The sequence below is a fragment of the Uranotaenia lowii genome, chromosome 2 (genome assembly GCF_029784155.1).
Source record: "Uranotaenia lowii strain MFRU-FL chromosome 2, ASM2978415v1, whole genome shotgun sequence".
Classification (NCBI taxonomy): Eukaryota; Metazoa; Arthropoda; class Insecta; order Diptera; family Culicidae; genus Uranotaenia; species Uranotaenia lowii.
This window is the reverse complement of record NC_073692.1, coordinates 139,021,711-139,046,333: the sequence shown is the minus strand read 5'-3', so window position 1 is coordinate 139,046,333 and position 24,623 is coordinate 139,021,711. Positions and strand designations below refer to the sequence as shown.

The 24,623-nt window shown below is 32.5% G+C and overlaps 1 protein-coding gene across 1 annotated transcript in view; it reads right to left on the bottom strand.

Annotated features, from left to right (window-relative positions):
• The window catches only part of LOC129744231 (histidine decarboxylase), a 66,213-nt gene that overhangs the window by 28,813 nt on the left and 12,777 nt on the right, over window positions 1-24,623 (bottom strand). The window contains exons 2-3 of the mRNA XM_055736650.1: window positions 15,397-15,801; window positions 4,172-4,458 (exon numbers count right to left, since the gene is read on the bottom strand). Coding sequence (XP_055592625.1) covers window positions 4,172-4,458; window positions 15,397-15,424 — 315 coding nt within the window. The 5' untranslated portion in view covers window positions 15,425-15,801. The remainder of the gene's footprint in view (window positions 1-4,171; window positions 4,459-15,396; window positions 15,802-24,623) is intronic.

The window sequence follows — 24,623 nt, the reverse complement described above, 5'->3', positions numbered from 1 at the left end:
AAAAGCCATTGGATTTGAAAGTGCTTCGTAAATAAAAAATTCTTTGAGGTTCAATGATTGCTTAGTTGAATTTATCAAATTTACATCCCACATTAGCCAAACATCAAAGTCTCAAGTTTTCACTTAATTTAAATGCCTAACCAACCTTTTAAAATAAATTTCTATTCAGTTATGAGTACTGGAAAAAAACATTTTTTTCGGATTTTCTGCTGAATTTTGATTTGTGATTTTTGCTTTCGTCAGCAAAAGCAGACAGTTTTAAAATTTAAAAAAAAAATGTACAAGTCACAACATAAACATAAAATTCTGTTAAAATTTCAAAACCATCATTTTGTGTAAACTATTGTTACCTAGAACCAAAACACGGTGAAAATGCAATTATATATATGCTAAAACACATTTAGTCAGCCAGTTTTGAACTAAAAATGAAAATTCATAAGAGTTCTTAGACTTGCTGTTTATTGCAAGCTTCTATTTGAAGGTAAAACGTTAGGAAGTTGAAAATGTAAGCATTTTTGAATATCCACCTGAAATACCGATTTTCATACCGATTTTTATGATTTACATACCGATAAAAGATTTTTTTAGTTTTCAAAATACCGATAGAAATGTGGCATCACTGCCCGCGTGTGATATTTCCCGCTATTGATCTCTCTTGTTTCTCTAACCTTACCCCACCCATCGACTCGGAATTTTAGCCGAGCGAGCACATGGTCGATTGCTTCGGGTTTGCCGCAACTTACGGTTAGATGAAGAAGCAATCAGTGCTGCTCAAGGTTCCGAGCAGACCAGTTACATAGGGAGGTGTTGCTCTGTTGAAATCAATACTGATATTATGAAATCGCTTGGTACATCTTTGTACCTGAAAATAATCACGTTTTCGTAAGTGAATTGAAAAATTTGATGTCTAGTACTAGAGGAAGCTTACGATCTGTGAAAACTGCAAATCACTCAGTGTTTAATAACAATTGACACGATGATTGGGTAAATATACAAAGAAAACTGCCTCCAAATGCGACTGTTTGCTCTGCAAAGCATTTTAATTTATTCCAAAAAATTTAAATTCTGTTTTAGATGAATCTGGAATCGTGCCACTACGCCAGGGGTTTTCAGATCGTGCTCCGCGGAGCACTTGGTTCTCCGCTAAGCCTTTGAAAGCGCTCCGCGACGTGCGCAACGAAAATCATAAACCAACTTTGAAAAATTCTAATATTTTTTATCGTTTCATTTGTATCGAAGCATGAGAAAAAAATATTCACGTGGCATAGAGTACGAACGAATAAATATTGTTTACTTTGTTTTTACTGGTGGCGAAAGCCCTGTTGGCAAAGAATGGTGGTTTGTCAAAATGCACTGCTTGGAAATGTATGGAATTTATAGGAAAATCACATCTTTTCAAAAATAGATAAGCATTTAAATTATGAAAAAAAATGCACTGATGTTTAATACAACGAATAATATTTGGCTTTTCGACACATCTAAAGTTAATATGCAATGAGTTTTATGGCGATTTAGAATCAAAATTTGGTGATATTTTTGCTTTGTGTGACATTTTTCTTGCTTTGTATGACAAATTTTTTTAAAGCAAAACTTATTCTTCTGCAGTTTTCCACAACTTGTCTATGTCAGTCTGGATTTTTCACATATCTCGCAACGAAGACAAAATACCGATCCGGATTAAACGCGGAACCAGACGTCAGACTACAACCACAGATGAACAGATGTACAAGCTATGCCTTGTAACGTGTGTAAAGTTTTTCTTGAAAAGACATACACCGTCTTAGCCGATTTAGGCTTTACAGACTGAATAATTGACGTGGACAACTTAAGATTAACATTTAACACCCAGTACCGAGATGGGAATCGAACCCATGCCATCAGTGGACCAGCGATTACCGTGTTACCTCGCTAACCACTCGACCACCGAGACGTACAAAACGTTTTTTCTACAATCAACTCTGAATGAATTACTAATGATTTCATTTAATCACATCAGTTTTTGGACTCAAACTTATCGATTTGACGTTTGCGCCAAATGAGAAATGCATTAAGTCGTAGTATGCCATAACCGAATACAGTAGCATGTTCTGCGTCCAATTTTACGTTGCGTTGCTTATTTTTAGACAATAAGATCAGCATTCATAAAATGAGAATTGAAAAAGTGATTTAGAACTTTAACATCGATTTTCTCAAAACATGTCGAGTGGCTAATATGACTTATTCAAAACTAACTCTAGAATTCATCTTATTGTATTTAAATTTATTTATTTTTGAGTTCGAACGCCATTGCGCCCTTTCGAAAAATTGTTACTTCTTAAAGAGCTACCGAGAAACAGTGCCATCTATTGCGCCGTTCAAAAATTTTAAATCTATCAATAAATGGCTCTATTTTTTCGTCATTTTTTAACGGTTTCTTTAAATAGAGCGCTTGAAATTTTACACAAGTTTCTGAAGATTTTTTGTTCGAGAGATGTACTCTGTTCAGCTGTGCTACAACTGACACAAATTTAACCAAACTTGTAACAGCTTGAAAAATCGAAGAAGCATATTTGTTCTATTGAAATCAATAATTTTTGAAGACACAATTTAAATTAAATTTTAATAAAAACAATACTTTTCAAAAAGTAGCCATTCATTACTGATTTTATTGACTACGATGACAAGACACATCTTACTTAAACGATAAATACCATCTAGTTTTCAACACTCGGTTTTTCCACTCTTTCAGAAATGTAGGTGCTCCGCCAAAAATTTTTGGTTTTAAAAGTGCTCCGCCGAGCAAATGATCTGAAAACCCCTGCACTACGCAAATGTTCGTTGGAGTGATAAAAGTCAAATATGTTGCTTTTGTGTCGAAGGAGGACAATCGGCTTAATTCGTCAAAACTTCGACCAAATAAAAGTTTTTGGGGTATTTTAAAGGGAAACAGAAAGCGTTATCAAAAACACCCTTGATTTGAAAAAAAAAAAGAAGGTTCATAGTACATATTGCCCAAGAATTAAAGCCGAAAAAAATATTCAATGAACGCAATCACAAAACAAGAACATCACAAAAATATGTATATTTAGTTTAAGTGGGATTATTTTATTATATAAAATCAGGACATTTACCAACAGTAAGCCTGTATAGGAAAAATGGCTAAGAACAGTGTACAATCGTGCAGTTTGAAGAAAATAGAAATTGGTAAAAGTGAAAGGACCTAACTGCCGCTGGAAGCATAATTGTCACATTTTATATTTTGATATGTGAGGTATTATAGTGTCTACCGCCTCATAGCAATGAATATTTTGATTTTATTTAATGAGAATATGTTTTTAGAGTGAACTCGATGTTTCTATCGAAAAACGGCTAACAAAAATTTTAAAATAAGGCCTCTAGACATCAAAAAGTTGGAAATTTCAAAATGTAACATTTGACAATTATGCTTCCAACGGCAGCTAAGGAATTGTTAATTTTGCACCTAAATGTATGCAGAACCATTTTCCATCTTTCAATTATAAATTTTGAAGATGCTGTGATTCGTAAAAACCATGGATTTGTAATTTGTGATAGACGAATCCCGCGAAACAGACATTGTCATTTGTAAAAAGTAGTTCATTTGGGGCCAAGAATACACACCTGTTAAACTCACAGATCTAACCTTAAAAATATCCCATCTTGTAGCAAGAGGTTCGGCTCGTTAGCGATAAACTAAGTTCTGAACGAAAAAAAAATCAGTTCTCAATTTCTGAACAAGCAAAAACTTACTCATTGATGAGATTCAAACGAAAATCCTTTGAAAGGTTTTATGCGTTTTCGTTTAAACAAGAAAAATTTTCGAAGAGAGAAGTTGTTTTCAAAAATAACTTCACAAGTGATGAACAGTTTTATGTTTAAACAACTGAAACTAGGAAAACATGGTATGAAAGCAAGTTTTAAAAGTTAGGTACCTACATTTTACACAGAACAGCGAAATCAATCAGTTGAATTTTTCCCCGACGAACAGAAGAAAATCAGAAACCGAACAGTGCGAACAAATAAAGCAAGTCGAATCGAATCAATGCTAATTTTATGAACTGCTGAAATCCCCCGCACAAATCCCATGGAATCAATTCACTCGTTTTATGGCCGCTGATCCTATAAAGACAATCCAACATTTATCCACCGACGTTCGTTGGTAATTTTTGCTTACCCAAGTGAAGCCGAGGCAATTTATAGCATCGGCTAGCATGTCGCCCAGCAGCGAGGGGAACGAGTTTAACGCCGGAAAGTAGGCATGCATATGGGGACTCTGCCAGTGCGTTATGCCCGGCATGATAACTCGTTCGACGTCGTCGATGATCGTCTGCCAGTTTTCTCCCTCCAGGGGCGCCGAATCCGGAAGGAGCCCTCGCATGTAGCCGGGCTTGACGTCCGGTAGAACCCGCCGATCTCGGATCCCCTCCAGATAGTCGGCGATGTAGTCGACCATTTCTTTGCCTGTCGGTGGAAGAGGGAGAAAAATGCTTGTGTTAGAAATGATGAATAACATAAAAGCTTTGGATAGATTTGAATTTTTGAAAAAAATCTATTTTTAATGGAGCATATGATGTTTTTTGACTAAATATTTGGATCAACAAGAAGGTGATATAGCATATTGATTTTACCACATTAAGGACCGGGAATAAATTTACGCTGAGAAACATCGAAATTTGGCAATCTTTGTTTCAAAAATCACTGAACCTAATCCAAAAAAAAAAAATGATTTTAATTAGGTTTCTTAAACTTCCGTGTCATGCAAAACTGTCCCATATGACTTTTGGGTCATTTTCACATTTTTACTGGAAACGGTCTTTTTTTGTGTTAACTTTCAAATAAAAATACAAACAAGTATACTTTGTTCGGAACTCAGTGTTCGGCACAAAAGCGCTAATCCGCTATTCGCTAGTTAGTCCGCTAACTTTTTGTTAGCGGTTTAATTTTGCCGCTAAGTTTGGATTGATTTAGCGAATTAAAAATTCCGCTATTTTTTGGTTCCGCTAATTGGAGATCGCTAACTCCCATATATTTGTATCAATCTCTCGAATTTTTATTAATAGAATAAACTTTTTCTCATTAATCAAGTCAAAGTGACATAGTGCATCATTCTGATTGCTTAATTGGATTCATTGGAGGAATACGTACTAGAGTTAGAGAACAGTTGTATTGAGTGTCATTTTTCTATCTTTAAGCACTTTTTTTTAACAACTTTTACAGAAGAAGATAACAATAAAAGGTGTTAAACAATATAAAACTATTTTGAACATCTCTTCATCAGCATTTGTTTTCAAGTGGTTGAGCTATTTACTTTTCACGATATAGTTTTTTAGAGATTTTACAGATCAGTTCATATAAAAATAAGATAAAATCACTATTGTAGCCTTCGTTTTAAGTTCAAATAGAGATTGTACACATGTTCACGTTTGACAATGCTCCTGCAAATTTGAAAAAGGGGAAAACAGGTTAAAGATTTTAAATGAGGATTATGTAAAATAATGCCAAAACATCAAAAAATGAATTGCACAAGAGATTATTTGCAACAAAATTGCTTACTATCTACTTTGCACAAAACCGTCAAATCGAGTAAATTTTTAACCAAAATTTGAATTAAAAAAAAGAGAGATATAACTCGCATTTTCCACATTCTTTTCTTTTGCTCTTTCTTCAATTTTTTTTTAATTTATAGAATACAGAGACTCGTTAAATAAAACTCCTTAAATCTTTGACAGTTTTTGTTTTGTTCATATAATTTTATGAAAATACGATCAATTTATCTAATTTTAAATTAAATACTTCAAACTTCATTAATTCCCCCTTGAGGAGTTGGAAAAATCGAAAGAGGGAAGTGTGTAACTAAAGAAAAATATTTGTTCCGGCCTTAATGTTGGTAAACAGTTAGCGATTAGCGCTTTAAGCTTAAAGCGATAACTTTTTTGGTACATTTAGCGTATTTAACTAGCGATCGCTAACTTTGTATGAGTTAGCGATTTAATTAGCGGTGCTAATTTTTCAGTTAGCGATGCCGAACACTGTCGGAACTTAAACGAAATTTTCATCAAGGTGGTTGTCTCTATGTTGAAATTTCTACGCAAGAATGTCACACTGGAGAAAATTTTATAATGAATGCAAATTTCATAAAAAAAAACTCATTAGGTGAATTTAAACTGTTGAATATAATGTTATTCACCCAAAATACTCTAAAATAAAGGACGGAGGATGAGCAAGGAGCCTTGATTGTTTTATTCAGAGAAATTTTCACAAAACACTTTTTGGTAGGCACTACTTACAGGATCCATACTCTACAAGTCATTTCTATAGACAAAGAGGAACGAATTTCTCAATTTTCGGTTTAACTTGATTTTTTGGCAAAATAGAAACTATACGTACTTTTAAAATGTTAGAAAAATAGTTGCCGTGTGACAGTTTTTCGTAGAACCTGCAACGGTTTGCGTTCTGAATCTACGCAAAAGTGTCACACGGAGCATTTTTGGCTCTGATTTGCTGTTTTTTTGAAGGAAATATAATTTTGTTTACTATGAATGAACTGTCTGTGAAATTTAGGTTTGAGAGAAAAATTGGAAATATAGCGAAAATTTCCATCGCATTTTTCTCGCTTGCACTTTTTTTCACATGAGACAATCTTGCTTGAAACGGCAGTAAAGTACTGTGTAAAATTTGGACGAATATATTTTTATTCTCAAATGTATATCAGCTGAGCAATGCTTCGATATAAAACGCACTAGAGGCGAACGTTTGCTATAATATGGCTAAATCTTAATTTTTCACATAAAATTTTTAACTTCTAAGAACAAAACATGTGCAGAAACAGCATTAAATTGATCTAGTATCAAAAACACCTCTCTAATACTTTTGACCACCTTTTAAGTTCATTTAAACGAACTGTGAAATTATCTTTAAAATTGAATATTGAAAATTCAATTGAAGTTGAAAAATTTAAGCACTTGGTTTCGGTATATACAAGAACCGTTTTTCAATGTTTATTTTGTTTTACATTTTTTTAACGAGAAAAAAATCAGATTTGAATTAAAAAAAATACTTATTTTAAAACGAAAGATTTTTTTCTCAAAGCTGAGATATCAAAACAAACAAAAAAAGAGATTTTTTTTATTATTTTCTAAGGACTTAAATTTTTTATTTTGCAGCTCTGATTTAATTTTTTTAAAATAAATCTGATTTTGAAGACATATCTATTTAATTCCTCAATAGTTTTTCTGAATTCCAAATTTGTTTTTTTGAATTCTTATTTGTAATTTTTTTTCCATGAATCGTTTCCTGAATTTCAAATCTAAAACCTACATTTAAAATCGAATTAGAAATATGTTGGAACAGTCGTATTCAAACGAAAAGTAGCGCTATCAAGTTCTACATAAGTACCTACAAATTTCCTATCCCAAGTAACAATGTTTTCTAACAGGCTCCTAGCCTAACTTTAGATTTCATAAGAGGCTTGAAGAGTCTTTCAAAACAATTGATCTTACTTGGATATGGAAATTTGAATTATTAATTAAACATTTAATATGTCGTTGATTAAGAAAACAAAAAAAAATTATAAAATTGTTTTCTGAATGATGATGCCTTTAAAAGCGAATTATGAGAAAACATATTTTTGCAAGTTGTTAGCAATTATAGCAGTGCATATTGAAAATTCAACAAAAAGTTTAAAAATTAATTTTTAAAATAATACAAACCATCATGATGGCGAAAAGTGTAAATGTTGTTAAATTAGGCATTAAAATAAAATTTTTCAAAATCATTCGTGCCATTCAACGTATTTGGAAAAAAATCTCCTGTTTTATTACAATCTGGGAACTGTGCTAAATAAAAAATGAAAAAGTCAAAAACTGACTTAAAATAATGTTGATAATAATAATGAAAGTAATTTGAAGACAGTTTTCAACCTTTTTAAATTTTCATTATCATGTTTTTATGCATTTAGTATTATTCTTGTTTCGTTTATAATATTTGTATATTTTTTGTCTTATTTGCTATTTTTGTCATTCTTCATAATTTTGAGTTATTATTTATTATTTTTAAACAGTGTGTGTCTAAATTATATTGGTCATGTTGAAGAAAATACTAAAAAGTTATGTTGTTTCTAAAAACCGATCGATGCCAAAATCAAATACTACCAAAAAACGGACGGTATCTGTAATACAACATTTAGAATACGGTTGCCAGATTGCCCGGTTTTAACCGGGTTTGCCAGGATATTTAATACTTTATTTGAGAACAGTCCGGCCCGGCCCGGTTGCCCGGATTTCATTGAAAATGCCCGGATTTTGCCCGGATTTATTCACTTTGTTTGGCAAATTAAACAAAAAAAAAACAACAAACTCCTCCAAAAGGTTTTTTTTTTTTTTGAACAAGTTTTATAAAAACAATCATGAAAGGTGTTTTAAGCCTATAACACGGTTCAAAATCTATCGATTAGTTTTGATGAAAAAAATTGTTTTCTTTTCATTTGTTTTTCCTGATTTTAGTCGAGTAATTTCTGAGTTTTGAGAAAAGTTGCCCGGATATTGCCCAGATTTATGGTCGTCAATTTGAAATGGAATGCCCGGATTTTGCTTGGCTTTTCTATAAAAATTGCCCGGTTTGTCCGGCCCGGATACTTGCTGAAAAAATTCTGGCAACCTTAATTTAGAGACATAGAAAATAAACAAATTGAAAATTTTATTGAATACAGTAGCATTCAGAAGTCAACGGAAGCTCCAATTTGGATAGCCCTTGATTTTTTTTCGTAATTTTCACCTACTTTTAACTTGTTTTAATTTCTAACAAGTTTTATGAATATTTATTTTATTTCACCTTTTCTGTAATTAATTTTTTGTTTTTCCTAGACAAGTCTTGTTAATCTTGTTTGATCTTTAATTTTTTTTTAACAATGATTGAATTTGTCTCGTCTAGTTGTTTCATTGAATTTTATTTTATTTTTTCATGTTTTGTCTTGTTCACTCTTGTTTTTTGTTATATTTAACATCATGTTTTTTTGGATGTTTTATCCTGTTCTATCTTGTTTTATTTTGAAAAATCCTGTTGTTTTTTTTTGTTTCATATGGTTTTTCATTGTTGTGTATCGTTTAACTTTGTTATATTTTTATCCCATTATTTTTCATTTTGTTTTGTTTTATTTTAACCGGTTTCAGCTATATATCTTGCTATTTTTTTGATGGTCTTTAAAAATTTAATTTTATTAACTTTTGTCTTGTTCAACCATCATCACAATTTTCGCCTAGTTTAATCTGGTTGTGTGTTGTATTAAATGGTGATATTTAAATTTGATCTTTTTCTACCTCATTTTATTTTGGTACGTCTAGTTCTATAATTTTTTTTATCTTTTCTTCATGTTCCAATATTGACTTTTCTTGTTTTTTATTTTTATTTTTTTTTTTCATTTATTATCATGGATCCTGTATTATCTTACTAGTATTTCTTGTCTTTTTTATTTGTTTTTTTTCCTCGATATTTTTTTTGAACTGGTTATTCCTTGTTTTTTCATTTTTTAATTTGGTTTTTTGCAAGTATTTTCTCAATTATGTCCATGCTAAACATGTTTCCGAATAGTTTGTTAAAACGAAAAATTACTGTCAGTAGAATTTAAAGATTTTAACGCACACAAACGTTTATATTATATAATTTTTTTTTACTCTGTTGTGGTATGAGCCTACTTGGTTGAATGATTCAACTGAATCAAAGCAATCGAAAGATTCCTTTTACCGTGTACCGAGGTACCGTGGTTGAATTAAAAGAAATCTATCGATTGCTTTGATTCATTTTTTTTTAACTATTTTGATTTGTATTGTTCCCAACATAAAATTACATATATAATATTTGTTTTGTCTTGTTCTCATGATATTTAAACACACTAAACTTTTTCCAATATGCCGTATTTCTTGAAAAAGGCAAAATAAACATGCCAAAACGTCGGTTGTAGTAAACAAACGTCGTTTTATGATTTTTTAAAAACTGAATTCGCCCTTTTCAACATTACCGGATCAGGTGATAGGAAATTTAAATGTTTGTTTAAATTTTATAAGATTTTCGATAAAATAAAGCATTTTGAAGATCAATGAAAGTCACCATCTTGGGTGGTGTCAGATAGCGAAATTTTACTTCTATTCGTTTAGCCCTGTTACTGAACACCCATAATAAAGTGGTTTCATGTAATTTTTAGTTGTTTACAACATTTTAAAGTAAACCGGAACCACCATATTGAATTTCAAAATAGCTTAAATTGTTGTTTGCTGATTATAATGAAACAGAAATTGTTAATTGGGGAATGATCCTGCGTGGCTTAACTGCTCTTTAAATCAATAAAATTTCTTTTCTCCATGCAAATTGTAAAAAATACTGAAACACCAGAAAAAAAAATCAGTTTTTATAACCAACTTATCTAAGTTTCCTGAAACCTTAATTTTTTCGATGAAAAAATCAGGAAAGTTTTATTTTTTGATTAAAACAGCTTTTGTTCCTCGAAAAATCATGTTGATTAAATATTTTTTATCTACCAAAAACTTCTTTTAATAAAAAGTTTTTTATTTTATTAATTTTTCACCAAATTCGGTTGAATTTTTTTAAACATCAATCCAGAATCATTGTTACATAAAAGACAACGTATTTTAATTTTTTTTTCAGAACTAAAAACCATATGAAACTATATTTTCTGAAACATCGACGATGATGATTCTTGGTAGCCCATTCTATCGTATTTATTGATTTTTAAGCTTTTTACTTTTTATACTTTAGCAAATTTCACATTCATGTCAAACAGCTGTCACCAAATTTATCTTCAAGATGATGTTCTATTATCGACTAAAACTGCTATATTCCCTCATCTATTATGTTATTTGATGATCAAGATTCAATCTCAAAACAGTTGGCATAGGAGACAAAGATTTTTTAAAGCTCATCAAAATACTTTTAAATTATTTGAGGCTTCCAAAAAACCTTCCATGATTATTTTTATAAAACTTGCTCAAAAAATTTCGTTTTAGGAGCATGAAGAAAAAAATTTCATCACATTTTTTTGTAAGATTTGCCAAATGAAGTGAATAAAACCGTAAATTTTTCAATGCGATCCGGGAAACTGGGCCAAGCCGGACTGTTCCCAAATTTCGTATTAAATATCCGTACAAACCCGGATAAACTTGGGTTATCTTGCAACCTTCTATTAAATGTTATTTAACAATTTAAACGGGTACCGATCAAAATGCGATATGTTTTAAATATGTAAAACTTTAAATGAGAAAATTGCAAAACGATTCGTTTGTTAACCCTTTCCTTCCCATGGTAGCACAGGTGATCCACAACTTTGCACAGCTCGCATTTGAACTGGGCGCTTTGGATCAACACCATTTTTTTCACCGAATGTGTTGATATGAGTGAAGAAACATCGCACGAAATTCGGTTCGCTAGATTTGGCTTGGCAGATCAAGAGCTACAAAAAAGTCGGATTTTTTTCGAATTTAAATCAAGTCGTCATTTGTTGTTCAATAACTTGACAAGTTTTTATAATTTCTTTCAAATAAAATTACTGACGTGCAGAAAGTTGCTTATGCATGCAGAATTAAATGATGGTTTACTTAGAATTCAACTAAAACATATAAATTTTTGAGTAAGTAGAGTGGATCACTGGTGATACACTGGGAACAAAACGTACTTTTTTTTCTTGTGAAGCTTCTTATCGAAACTCAAGAAAATCATTTCATCAATAAAAAGTTTGCTTCAGGATAGTTATTTCATCTGCTAAAATGACCACATGTCTCGAAATATTTGTAAAAGTTCGTGATTTTCTCGAAAAACGGCATGTTTTGTTTTCCTTGCGCAAAGTGTCATGGCGGCCAACTGTTCAAGGCAAAAATGAAATTTTCAAATATTTCAATAAATAGACTTTCGAGGGATGCGTATACCAAAGAAGTTTTTTTATCAAATAGGATCGTTTTCGTTTGTGATCAATGAAGCGATGAAATTCCATGTTTTTTTTGCAATTATTTCCTGTTTTCAGAGGTTGGCATTAAAGCGCTATTCGCTAGTTAGTCCGCTACATTTTTGTTTTGATATTTATTTTTTAACTTTATTTCTGGAGAACTTACGGCTAAAAAAGCTCCATCATTTTATAGAAAATAACATTTATCAGCATTCCTGCTTGAATAATTGCACCTAGTAGTGTTTGTTTATCCTTTTTTCAAAAGAAATCCCGTAAGAAAATAAATTTGTCGACAAAAAAGTAGCGGACTTATTTAGCGATTAGCGATTCAACGCCAGACACTAGAAAAAAGCATGTATCAGCATTCTTTCTTGACTTATTACTTGTGGTGACGTTTGTCTATCTGTTGGTACAAAAGTTTGGTGAAAAAATAAATGAAAACGGTAATCTATATATATAAAAAGCAATTATCTGTATGTTTGTTTGTTTGTTTGTTTGTTTGTTTGTTTGTCCTCTATAGACTCAGCCGTCTTAAGAGCTAGAGGTCTGAAACTTGGCATGGATACTCATTAGGTCCAGGAAGGATGAAAAATGTTTTCAGATTTTTGGATGACCCCTTCTGAAAGGGGTCGTCCATACAAGACAAATAATGTTTTCGTGATATTGACGTTATTTTTCGTCGGATTGTGTTGAAAATTTGCACATGAGTGTGTTGAAAGACGATCAATCGATTTCAGGTGTCAAATTTTGTGTAAGGGGACAGCCAAAGGGGTCGTCCATATTAACTGTTCGCTGTTTTTGCGATATTGACGTTATTATACATCGTATTCAGATGAAAATTGGTACACGATAGTTTTGAGGGACGTGCAATCGATTTGAGGTATCCAATTTAGTGTAAGGGGCCTGCAAAAGGGGTTATCCATATTTTCAGTATCTTAGTGATATTTTCGTTTTTATACATCGGATTGGGATGAAAATTTGCACATAGGAGTTATTAGGGACAAATAACTGATTTCACTTATCCAAACTAAAATCAGGGGTCGGCCAAAGGGGTCTTCCATGTTAACTATTCACTGTTGATGCAATATTTTCGTTATTATACATCGGATTCAGACGAAAATTGGTACACGAGGGTTTTGAGAGATGAGCAATGGATTTCAGTTATTAAATTCAGTGTAAGGGGCCGGCAAAAGGGGTCTTCCTTATTAACCTTTCAATATTTTTGCAATATCGTCGTTATTATACATCGGATTGGGATGAAAATTTGCACACGGTAGTTTTCAGGGACGGGCAATCGATTTCAGAGGTCAAATGTTTTGCCAGGGGTCGACGAAAGGGGTCGACCATTTTCATTAGTTTTCACTGTTTTTGGCAATATTGACGTTATTATGTAATGGATTGCTTTGAAAATTTGCACACGGGAGTTTTGAGGGAAGGGCAATCGATTTCAGCTATTGTGAAAGAGGTCACTGAAAGGGGTTTAACTTTTTGGAAATAATTGCGTTGTTATGCAACGATTGAGTCGAAATTAATACACGGGGGTTTTTTGGCATGCTCAATTTATTCCTGATTGCAAATTTAGTAGCAGACGACAGTAAAAGTGATCATCCAATATTTTTGCAATTGTTACTTAACAATGAATTCGGAAGTGCATCTGGAAAATACTTGGTAATTGACTTTCATACATATTCAAAGTTGAAAGCGAAACGGAGTTCGTATGGGATCAGCTAGTTATCTAATAAAAACGGAACCGACAAATTAGCGATTAGCGCTTTAATGCCGAACACTGCCTGTTTTCATTTGCACCCTATGTGTTGTTATCTTCCCAATGGAGCATATATGATCCACCTCAGAACCCAAATTTATCAAATAGATCATTAAAGTAGGCTTAAATTATGCAACTTTAGCTGTAAATCTATATTTCTATTTTTAAAACGTGAAAAACCTCGTGGGAAGGAAAGGGTTAAATCAATCTTTCTTTGCAAACCGATATTTTATAATATGAATATTTACATTCAAAGAGTATATTTACATCCTTTGACCAACAAGATTACAGTATTCCGTTAAAAAGGTGAAAATTGAAATATCTCGTTGAATCTAGAATGAAATATATATGTTGTACACATAAGCCGAAAAACTGACCCAAACCCGTTCAAAATTAATTTTGATGTAAATGACATTAAAAACTTCAACAATTATTCACCAAAAACTCATTCTTATGCTTATTCAGCCTTTCTTTTAAAAAAGGCCCCTTCCGTTTTGGCATCACTATTAAAAAATTTGTGCTGCCAAAATCGAATGGGTTTTTCATCAATTTTTTTCCTTTTTTATTTCTAAAAATAACCTTTGTCATTATTATGAATGCCATTTTTCATCAAGATCAGTTATTTTAAAAATCTTCTTTTATTCTTAGATCTATTCTGTTTTACTGATTATTTTATAAATAAGAAATGTTACACTTTATTGATTTTCCGAAAAGCTTAGTTAACTTATGTGTGTGTTTGTGTTGAAATGCTAGGAAATCATCACATTTCCTGAATAAATGTTATCTGGTACTGATTATTGGACCTTGAAAAACCAAAAAATACCTTATTCACAAAAAAAAAGTTTTATATAAATATTAAACAAACAAAGATAACATCATCAATCATAGATAATTCTGAACATTATGACAGCTTATTAACAATTCATAAAAAACAATTAAATTTTCGTAATAATTTTCATGCCCAGTCAGTAGTACAAATATGAGAAGCTTATGAATAGTTTAGAGATATGATATTTGTAACCAATTTTCTGAAATAATCACATTTAGCTCTATGTTACACCGGTGGACTAAGTTTCAAGGTGTTTTAAATATTTCACAGCATTTTTTGTTTTGTTTTGGGCCTCAACGATTAATATTTTTAATCTTGATTAAACATTTTACATCAAAGACTTAATTGATCAATAGACTAAAAGCTTTATATCATTTTCCGACCAAAACTTTAGTCTTAGTTTGCCTAAAATATAATCGAAACATTCCACTTTAAAATTACAACCAATATCCAAAAGGCAAAGAAAACTGTATTACAATTTTCCCAGAAAGGCTCAAATCCACTCCCCAGTAAAAGCGCTAGTGTTCAAAGTGTAGCCAATAATCCGCGGATATGAACGAAAGGAATGAATGGCTGACTAATAATTTCCCCCTTGAAGTTTTCTTCCCCTAAATACTAAGCACACTAACACGTGCTTCGTTTATTTTCCCTCTTCTTCTGTCTGTTCAACCAGACTGCGCTGAAGGAGGGCTGCGTAAAATTCCTTGTAATAATTAGCAGAAATGGTTGCGTAAGGAAAATGGTCCCTCGGGATTGAGCCTTGATTCCCTGTGGGAAATGGAACAATATTTTCCATGTCATCAGACATGGATTTATGGGTGATGAAATTGTTTTAACAAATTACTCATAGCTACTTACCTCTTTTGCGGTATTCGTCGAAGTCCATTTTTTGATGGGTTTTCTCGCTTTTCTTGAGGTTTGATAAGCTTTGACTATCAATCAAAGCGTGTTTTGTCACTCAATTAGCGTAAGGAAATCTGTCTTTGAGATCCTTTCCTTTGATTTTATTCACTTCACAGAATATAACACCGGATCAAACAGCACCTGAACAGTTTTGATGAGTCAGTTTCAATTTCAAATGGGGAAAAATCTATTCTGTGACCAGCTTTTCATTCAAATATAGCACTAAACTTTCTTTCTTGACCGATTTGTCCGAAGTCTCGCGAAAAACTACCAATTGTCAAATAAATTTGCTTGTTGGAGTGTCTTCTTCACTTCGATGGTAAAACTACCAATAGTGATTCTATTTCACTTTTGACCTTTCTGAAATGAACAAAAAATGGTAACGAAAAAAAATAAACTTAAATTTCATGCAAAAATGGACTGCGATAATAAGAAAAGGACCAGTGGCTGCTAGGGAAATTCCACCCTAAGCCAAGGTGCATCAATGAACTATGTGTAGACTTTTATGGTTTCTTTCCAGATAGGTAGGCATTTGCTTTGGTTTAGCCGAACGTTGAAACCCGAAGACGAAACCTACAGCTACAATGTACATTCAGAACGTTATCAGTCTTCGAAGAGAATGAAATCCATTGGGAAACTTCAATAGCTCTGTCCAGTTGTGTCCGATAGTTTGTGGTTGGAGGGAAGATTGCATTCATGCTTGGAAGGAAATTTCCTTGGAAAGTAAACACTCTAACGTGTTTGTAAATTTAATCAACCTCAAATAGAGACAAAATCAAAAAGTTTGATACAGAAAACCTCATAAGTATTTGCTTTAAATACGATACATTCACAAAGAGAGTCGATTCAACTTTGTCAAAATAGACATAACTAGAATGCACTTATTTTGGGCGTAAACATCGCTGCTATTGATTGGAAATAGACCATTACAATTTAAAAAACGATATTTCTTTGCTTTTGACGACTTCTGATATGGTTATCCGGGATTTACTAAAAAAAGGCAAATTTTTATATTCCACAGATATTTTGTTCCGATGATTTCTGATGATGTATCCCTATAGTCATTAAATCTCAGTTAATCGTGGAAAAAATATTAGTCGATCTAATCAGAGATTCGATTTGAAGAGTGAAGTTGAAGTATGTGCTTTTAGAACCAAAGATGAATATGATACCCAAATCTTTTTAAATTGAAAAACTTTGCGCCTCTGAAAACTTGCCACATTAAACAGCAGACTAAACTCTATTCATCGCACTTTTAACGAAAAAAAATAATTTGTTATATTTGCATTATTGACGTTATTATAAATTGGATTGAGATAAAAATTGGCACATGGAAGTTTAAAAAAAAGCGGTCAATTAATTTCAGGTGTCAAGTTTTGGGTCAGGGATCGGCTAAAGGGATCGTTCATATGAATTATTCATTATTTTTGCGATATTGTCGTGATTTTGCATCAGACAGAGATGAAATTTTGTACACGGTAGTTTTAAAGGATGGGAAATAGATTTTAGGTATCCGATTATGGATCGAGGAACGGAAAAAGGGGTTTATATTAATTGTTCACTGTTTTTGTGATATTGTCGTGATTTTACTAAGGATTGAAATGAAATTTTGTAAATGTGAGAATTGAGGAGCGGGCTTTTGATATCAAGAATCTAATTTTTTTCTTAAGTTGAAAACGGATTGGTCATATAAATTGTTCACTGTTTTCGTAATATGACGTGCATATGAAATTTGGATCTGAAATTTGCATATGAGGATTTCAGGGACAGGATAATTAATTTTAAGTAACAACTTTAAGGTCAAGGATCGGCGAAAAGGGTCGTTCATATTATCTGCTCACTGTTTTTGCGATATTGTCGTAATTATTCGTCAAATTGAGATGAAAATTGGTACAAGGGAGTTTTGAGGCAAGGGCAATTTATTTCTGCAATTTAATTAAAAAAAAACTGAACATTTCCAAAAAACTAATGTACAAAGGTAATAATGTTTTTGGTACCTGCTCCAGGTATAAAAGTACGGTGTTTTTTTTTAATTGATTTAAACATTTTTAAATCGGCATCTGAGACATAGCTAACAAAGTAGAACACCTGATTTCCGAGTTAATTTATGTTCATGATTTAAAACCCCTGCAGAAAATCAAACAACCATTTAAAAAAAAGATTTATTTCTAATAGCCAAGCTATTTTTTTTATTTAACCATATTCAAATGTTAAGACAAACGCTTGTGCAAATTTGTTGTTTTGCCAATAAAGAAATAAATTTTGTTGCTATGTTTAACTTTAGCATGTACCTATTCAATTCTAATTAATTATTGATATTTCAAATTATTTTTTTTATTATGTTTATTTAAGTGATTTTATTCATCTTTTAAAGTTGGTTATAAGATTGAAAAAATCTTAAAATTTGCACAGTGGTCCAGATCAAACATTTAGCGAGACAAAATTAATAACACAAAATCGGTGCGTTTTAGACAAATCATTTGTTCCACAAAGTTACTTCATATAACAAGCGCTCTCTTTTTAAATGGTGAACTATTAGGACGTGTCAATACCGGGGAAATTCGAGATACTAATTTCTTTTGGTGAATAGATAGAATATAGAAGTGTTCTAGAAAGCTATAGATTGTATCTATTGAAGAAACTTTGCTGAACATACCAAAGTCGTGCAATGAAACGGTATCGCTCTTTGATTTTTTCAAGAATTAAAAAGAAGGGCGTGTCTAAAGAAACGGTTTTTTGCTTATAACTTTTTTTTTAGATACTCTACCAGTTTGATGTGTTCTAAAAACTTTCTCAACACAACAAAACGCAACTTTTTCTCGAAAGCTGCATGGCTATCTTATTGTCTTTTGAAGCTAGGAGCATTATTGTGTAAAATTTATCAATTTTGAGCTGCTATATCTCGAATTGGGACAAACGAAAAAATCTGTTTTTTGCTGCATCAACTAGGTTGTAAAACAAATATAAGATACAGAAAAACTGGAGACGCTTTTTTTGTAAAACTCGAGATTTTTAATTTTCAACATTTTTAGTTTTCATGTTTTTTCATACAAAAAATATCAAATACTCCTCTTAAACCCTCTATTTTTCCGGCTTTAAAAGTAATTTAAAATTTTCTGCTTTTGTGCAGATAATGGTCTCAGAAGGCGCAGGCGTATTTTTAAGTATGTCATGTTTGGCAAGTTTGATTTTTGAGATATAAATAATTTGGCGAAATGGAAGTTTCGTACAGTGTTTTTAACTGTTAATTACTAGTAGAAAATTACCTTAAATGAAACGCATAAAGTCATATTACTGGCAAAATCTCCACACGCATCCTCGCAAGCGTCTGTACAACCCATGGTAGATCCGTAGACGCCAGACCTAGTTTATGCAGCAAAAAACAAAAACAGAAATTCGAGATAAAGCAGCTCAAAAATTGATAAATTTTTACACAATAATGCACCTAGCTTCAAAAGACAATAAGATAGCCATGCACAGTCTTCGAGAAAAAGATGCATTTTGTTGTGTTGAGAAAGTGTTAAGAACACACAAAATTTCTAGAGCTTGTTTAAAAAAAAAGTTATATGCAAAAACCGTTTTTTAGACACGCCCTACTTTTTAAATCTTGAAAAAATAATCGCGTAATACCGTTCCATTGCACATACCGTTCAGCAAAGTTTCTTTAAAAGATACAATCTATTGCTTTCTAGAACACTTCTATATTCTATCTATTCACCGAAAGAAATCAGTATCTCGAATTTCTCTGGTATTAACACGTCCTAATAATTCAGCTTTTAAAAAGAAAGCGCTTGTTATAAAGCTTAGTTCTTTCAGAAACGGGACACTTTCTTCTGCTAATAGCTCGTTTACTAGTAATCGGATAATCGAAATATTGACAACATTTTGCTGCTTGTGAAAAGCACTTGTTGTGGTTATGAAAAGCCATTGGACTGTAGGGGCGAGGCTTGGAAAACTAACCACCGATGGGACTCATTCCCCTCATGGGAGTGAGCCTCTCCTAGACAACCTCTGTTGTTGTCTCACCGGAGGAGGAAAGTCCTCGGACTGTACCTGGGGCAAAGGCCGGTCGATCACTGTCACCACAGTGATCGCGAACTAAACTTTTCTAAGGGGGGGCTCTGAAAAGAGCCGATTGGAACGGAAGCATGCGAGGAGGAAGCACAGAGGAACAACAGCTTTTACTCGCGATGGAACATCCTGGATTAATTTTTTCTTTCACGAACTATTACACTCATTTGCTTCTTCTTATTATCCACTTTGTTCCTCTTCGGGTGACCCCGGAGAAGGCCACTGGTGGCTAGCTCGCCTACTCTTCCTTCGGTTCTGGTCGCTCCGATGGATCGATGTTGCCGCGATGGTGGTTAAAAATAGACTGATCATGCAACGCGCGAGTGCGCGCGTTTTTATACCTTCGTCGCGTCGGCTGCTGCTCGCTGATTGGCTGGCGCTCATCTCGCGTTCTTCTCCTCCCGCTCTCTTCTCAGTCCGCTTGTCGGACTGAACAGCGCTATCAGAACTATTTTTTCAAAATTTGAAACTCACGCGTTTTTGAGACATTTATGATGTAAGAGAAAAAGAAAACAAAAATATTTTGCACAGTTTCCTTCAAAATTCGTCATTAACAAATTGATAGCTGACAAAAACCGTTGATTATTCAAAGAATTCAATTCAATTCAAAGAAAAGTATGCAAACACTGTCAAAAATGACTACAAAGTTTAAATCAAGCATTGGAATGAAGCACATGAACCCTATCACAAACAAATTTCAGCGTTTAAATCCTATACCATGTGTGCTAGTGGCAAGGTTCAGAGCATATTAAAGAATGTATTTGCTAGTTGTTTTGTATAAAATATAATGATCTGCTCCTGTGGAAAAAAACATAAATTTTCAAATCGAAAACTTTGGTTTTCGCTGATTTTGAATGCCTAAAAAGAGTCATCTTGTATATACCTTCGCAACCTACGATCTATATTAACCGATTATACTCTAAGTTCAATTTCATGATGGTTTTACTTTGTATTTGTCAGATTTTGCCAGCGGAAATTCCATTTAAAACGTTTTAAAGTGGCTCAAAAATAATCAAGTTTTATTAGTTTCGACACAGCTGTATCCACTTAATTACCTTCAGTTTCTTTTGAAAGAGAGTGATTGGACCGAAAAGTAGTCACCTAAAATACAGTTTAGACGAAGTATTAGTTTCGAAAACTTATCAATACCATGACAGAAAACAGTGTGCGCCGGCCGATGGTAGAATTTTTTCTTTCAAAAAACAATAAACATTTTATTTCAAATTTTTTCTTGAATTATCATAAAATTACCTGAATTTCATTCGAAGAAATTATTTAGATGAAACGAATGGTTTTTAAAATACACGTATTCGTAACTGTCCCATTTCTAAAAGAACTAAGCTTTATGAAGTAACTTTGTAAAACAAATGCTTTGTCTTATACGCACTGATTTTGTGATATTAATTTTATCTCGCTAAATGTTTGATCTGGACCACTGTGCAGTGAGTTAAGTCTAACTCTAGCGTTGCCCAAATCCTTTTTGTAATATTAATTAATTTCCTAAAATGATAAAAATTTCGCCATGCATCAAGCATAGATAGTTTCCATCCAGGATCTACTTTCCACATTTTATGAAAACCCTCTTCTTAATGCTAGGTTGGGCAAATGATCTTCCAACGACTATATTTATGCCATATTTTAGAAACATTATTACATTAGTTTGATGGATTGATATCTGAGTCAGATAATCTGACATGCTTTCGTCAAATGGAATCCTATTTTGCATTCTTGTAAAATGAATATGTATTTCATTCCAAATTAAATCAAAAAAATGTTCAAACGTCAATTGCATGGAATATTTCAAGAATATCATTTCCAAACATATGAGTGTTCAAAGAAAAAGCTTTTATCTTGTTTCAGTTGTGCAGTTTGGATAAAGCAATAAAATCAAATTAGGGAAAGCTTTTTTTTGGATACCTTTATGAAAAAAGCGGTACGGATGGCAACCTCCTTCATTAAAGGGTAGAGAAAACGGTCGTCCATATTAAATGTTTATTCTTTTCGCAATAAAATGATGCAATAATTTATGCAAAAGACAATAATAAAGACCAAAATTCGTAAACGGCAGATTTTTGGAGACGTTCAACTGAAAAATAATTTGAAATTCTGTGTCATGGGTCAAAAAACGGGTCATGTGCGTTAATTGTACGATTTTTTTTTTTGAAAAATTTTCGTGAAAATCAATGATATTGAATTATGAATAACAAAAGTTGTTTTAATAATTTTTTACTAACCCTTTGCTGCATAGACTATGAATCAGTTGAGAAAAAAAAATTGCCAATAGAAACCGAAACAACCAAAAGTCCAATAAAACATGTGAAGTAGTTCTTCGATTATGTCACTATTTTTTCAATACTCGCCATATTTAGACACTGCTTTATCAGTGTTTTTATTTCGCTCTTTTTTTCTGAAGTTTGATAAATCAAACAAAACCAATTTCCAGTCTCCTCGAATCATTAAAAACACGACATATTTGTTTTTCGTATTTTATGGTTCCTGGAATTGTATATGAATTTTTATAATGTGAAAATACCATTAAATCGTTGATTTCTTTACTGGATTGAGTATCTAAGTGTCTCAAATCGTCATGCGAATTCGAAAAACATTTAAATTAATCTAATTAATTATCTCAAATTCACAAGTGCGTGGGAACAAGGCTGATTTAGTGTTTATTTTTACTTGTGTTTGGTTTTTCAACAATATGAAATTGAAAGAATTATCATAACAGATTTCGTTAGGCCTTTTGAGCCGAAGTTACAAGTGATTTTTTTTTAGTAAAACACGCTTTTAAGCTTCTGTGTTGTGCAATTGTAAAAAAGGCTAATAGGGCACCTGCATTTTTGGGTGAACATTTTGTAAAAAAAACTAAATGTGTTCAATACTGCACCGTTAAATAGAGCGCACCCTCATTTTTTGGCATTAAAATTTTGGCATAAAACGTTAAATACGGTAGTTAACTCTAAATTTAACCTGTATGAAAACTAACCCATCTAGCTTCAAAAAGCCTATCTGATAGCAAAATATTTAAATAGTTTTAATAAGTTATGGTATGACGTGTGTGATAAAAAAGACCAAACAGGAAGTATTCTCATGGTGCAGTTTGCGCTTGATAATTTATTTTTTTTTTTTTTATTTTTATTTAATCGAAACTAGAGTAAATATCATTTCATTTTTTGTAAAAAGCATTAGTCTCACTCAATTTTGCACTCTCATGGGATGAAAATTTTCTTATCAATATCCTACATGCTTCGCTTTTAAGGAACAATTGTGAAATTGCTTTGCAATTTAACATTTGCAAGTCAAGTAAATTCTTAATCTTCTAGTGAGGTTAACTTTTCTAAATGGATCAAATGAGCAATTCTGATGAATACTTAGGATGCCCACTACTTATTAAAAACAATAACTCGTCGTTTAAGACAAAACAAAAATTTTATTAAGTTTTTGTTTTAGTTTTGTAAAATTAACAGTTTCGCCATTATCACGGTAAATATTTTTTTGAGTGTGATAAAATTGAAAAACTACTGTACCAAAAAACTTACTCGGTCCACCATTGATCTGAATTTTTTTCTATGTAGCTCAAAAGTTATGTTCTTATTGATACTTTCAAGTTCCAAAACTAATCTACATAACCTTTTGTTCAGCTTCCAACGGCCTTTCAATTCAGCTTCCAAAAAATCGTATGAGCGAAACTTCTAACTCTATCTCAATTTCCCCCTACGCATCAGTTCATATCACCTTATCTATATATATAAAAAGCAATTATCTGTATGTTTGTTTGTTTGTTTGTTTGTTTGTTTGTTTGTTTGTTTGTTTGTTTGTTTGTTTGTTTGTCCTCTATAGACTCAGCCGTCTTAAGAGCTAGAGATCTGAAATTTGGCATGGATGCTCATTAGGACCAGGAATGATGAAAAATGTTTTTAGATTTTTGGACGACCCCTTCTGAAGGGGGTCGTCCATACAAGACAAATATTGTTTTCACGTTATTGACGTTATTTTCCGTCGGATTGTGATGAAAATTTGCACATGAGTGTTTTGAGAGACGAGCAATCGATTACAGTTGTCAAATTTAGGGATAGGGGTCGGCAAAAGGGGTCGTCCATATCCACTGATTTATGTTTTTGCGATATTGGCGTTCTTATACATCGGATTGTGATGAAAATTTGCACATGAGTGTTTTGAGAGACGAGCAATCGATTACAGTTATCAAATTTAGGGTTTGAGGTCGGCCAAAGGGGTCGTCCATATTCACTGATTAATGTTTTTACGATATTGGTGTTATTATACACTGGATTGTGATGAAAATTTGCACATGAGTGTTTTAAAAGACGAGCAATCGATTTCAAGTTTCAAATTGTGGATCAGAAGTCGGCTGAAGGAGTCGTCCATACCCAACTTTAATGTTTTTGCGATTTTGACGTTATTCTACATTGGATTGAGATGAAAACTTTCGCCTAGGAGTTTTGAGGGACGCTCTTTTGCTTTCAGGTTTCAAATCTTGACTTAGGGGTCGGCAAAAGGGGTTATTATTAGGTTTACTGTTTTTATTTTATTTTTTTTTTATTTTTATATTCTCTTGATTGAGCATAGAATTGTAATGAAAATTGGCACATGGAAGTTTAACAGAAAAGATAATTGATTTCAGGTGTCAAGTTTTGAATCGTGGTCAAAAAAAGGCCGTCCATGTTAGTTGCTGACTGTTTTCGCGATATTGTCGTGATCATGCATCGGATTGAGATGAAAATGTTCAGATGAGGGTTATAAACTATGAGCAATTGACTCCAGGTAGCATGTTACGTGTCAAGGGTCGGTGAAAGGGGCGTCTATATTTACTGATCACTGTGTTCAAGTTCCTGACGTAATTTTACATATAATTTGAAAAGAAAAAAATGGCACAAGGGAGTTTTGAGGAACGTAAAATTGATTTCAATTATCGAATTTCGGGTCATGGGACAGAAAAAGAGGGTTTCATTGAAAGTTCAGTGTTTTGTGCAATAATTTTGTTGGAGGCAGTTAATTGATACCAATTTAAGTGTGAAGGTCAAGCAAAAGAGTCGTGCACACAAACAAATAGTACATGTTCCTGCCATAATGTCTAGATTTTGCAACCGATC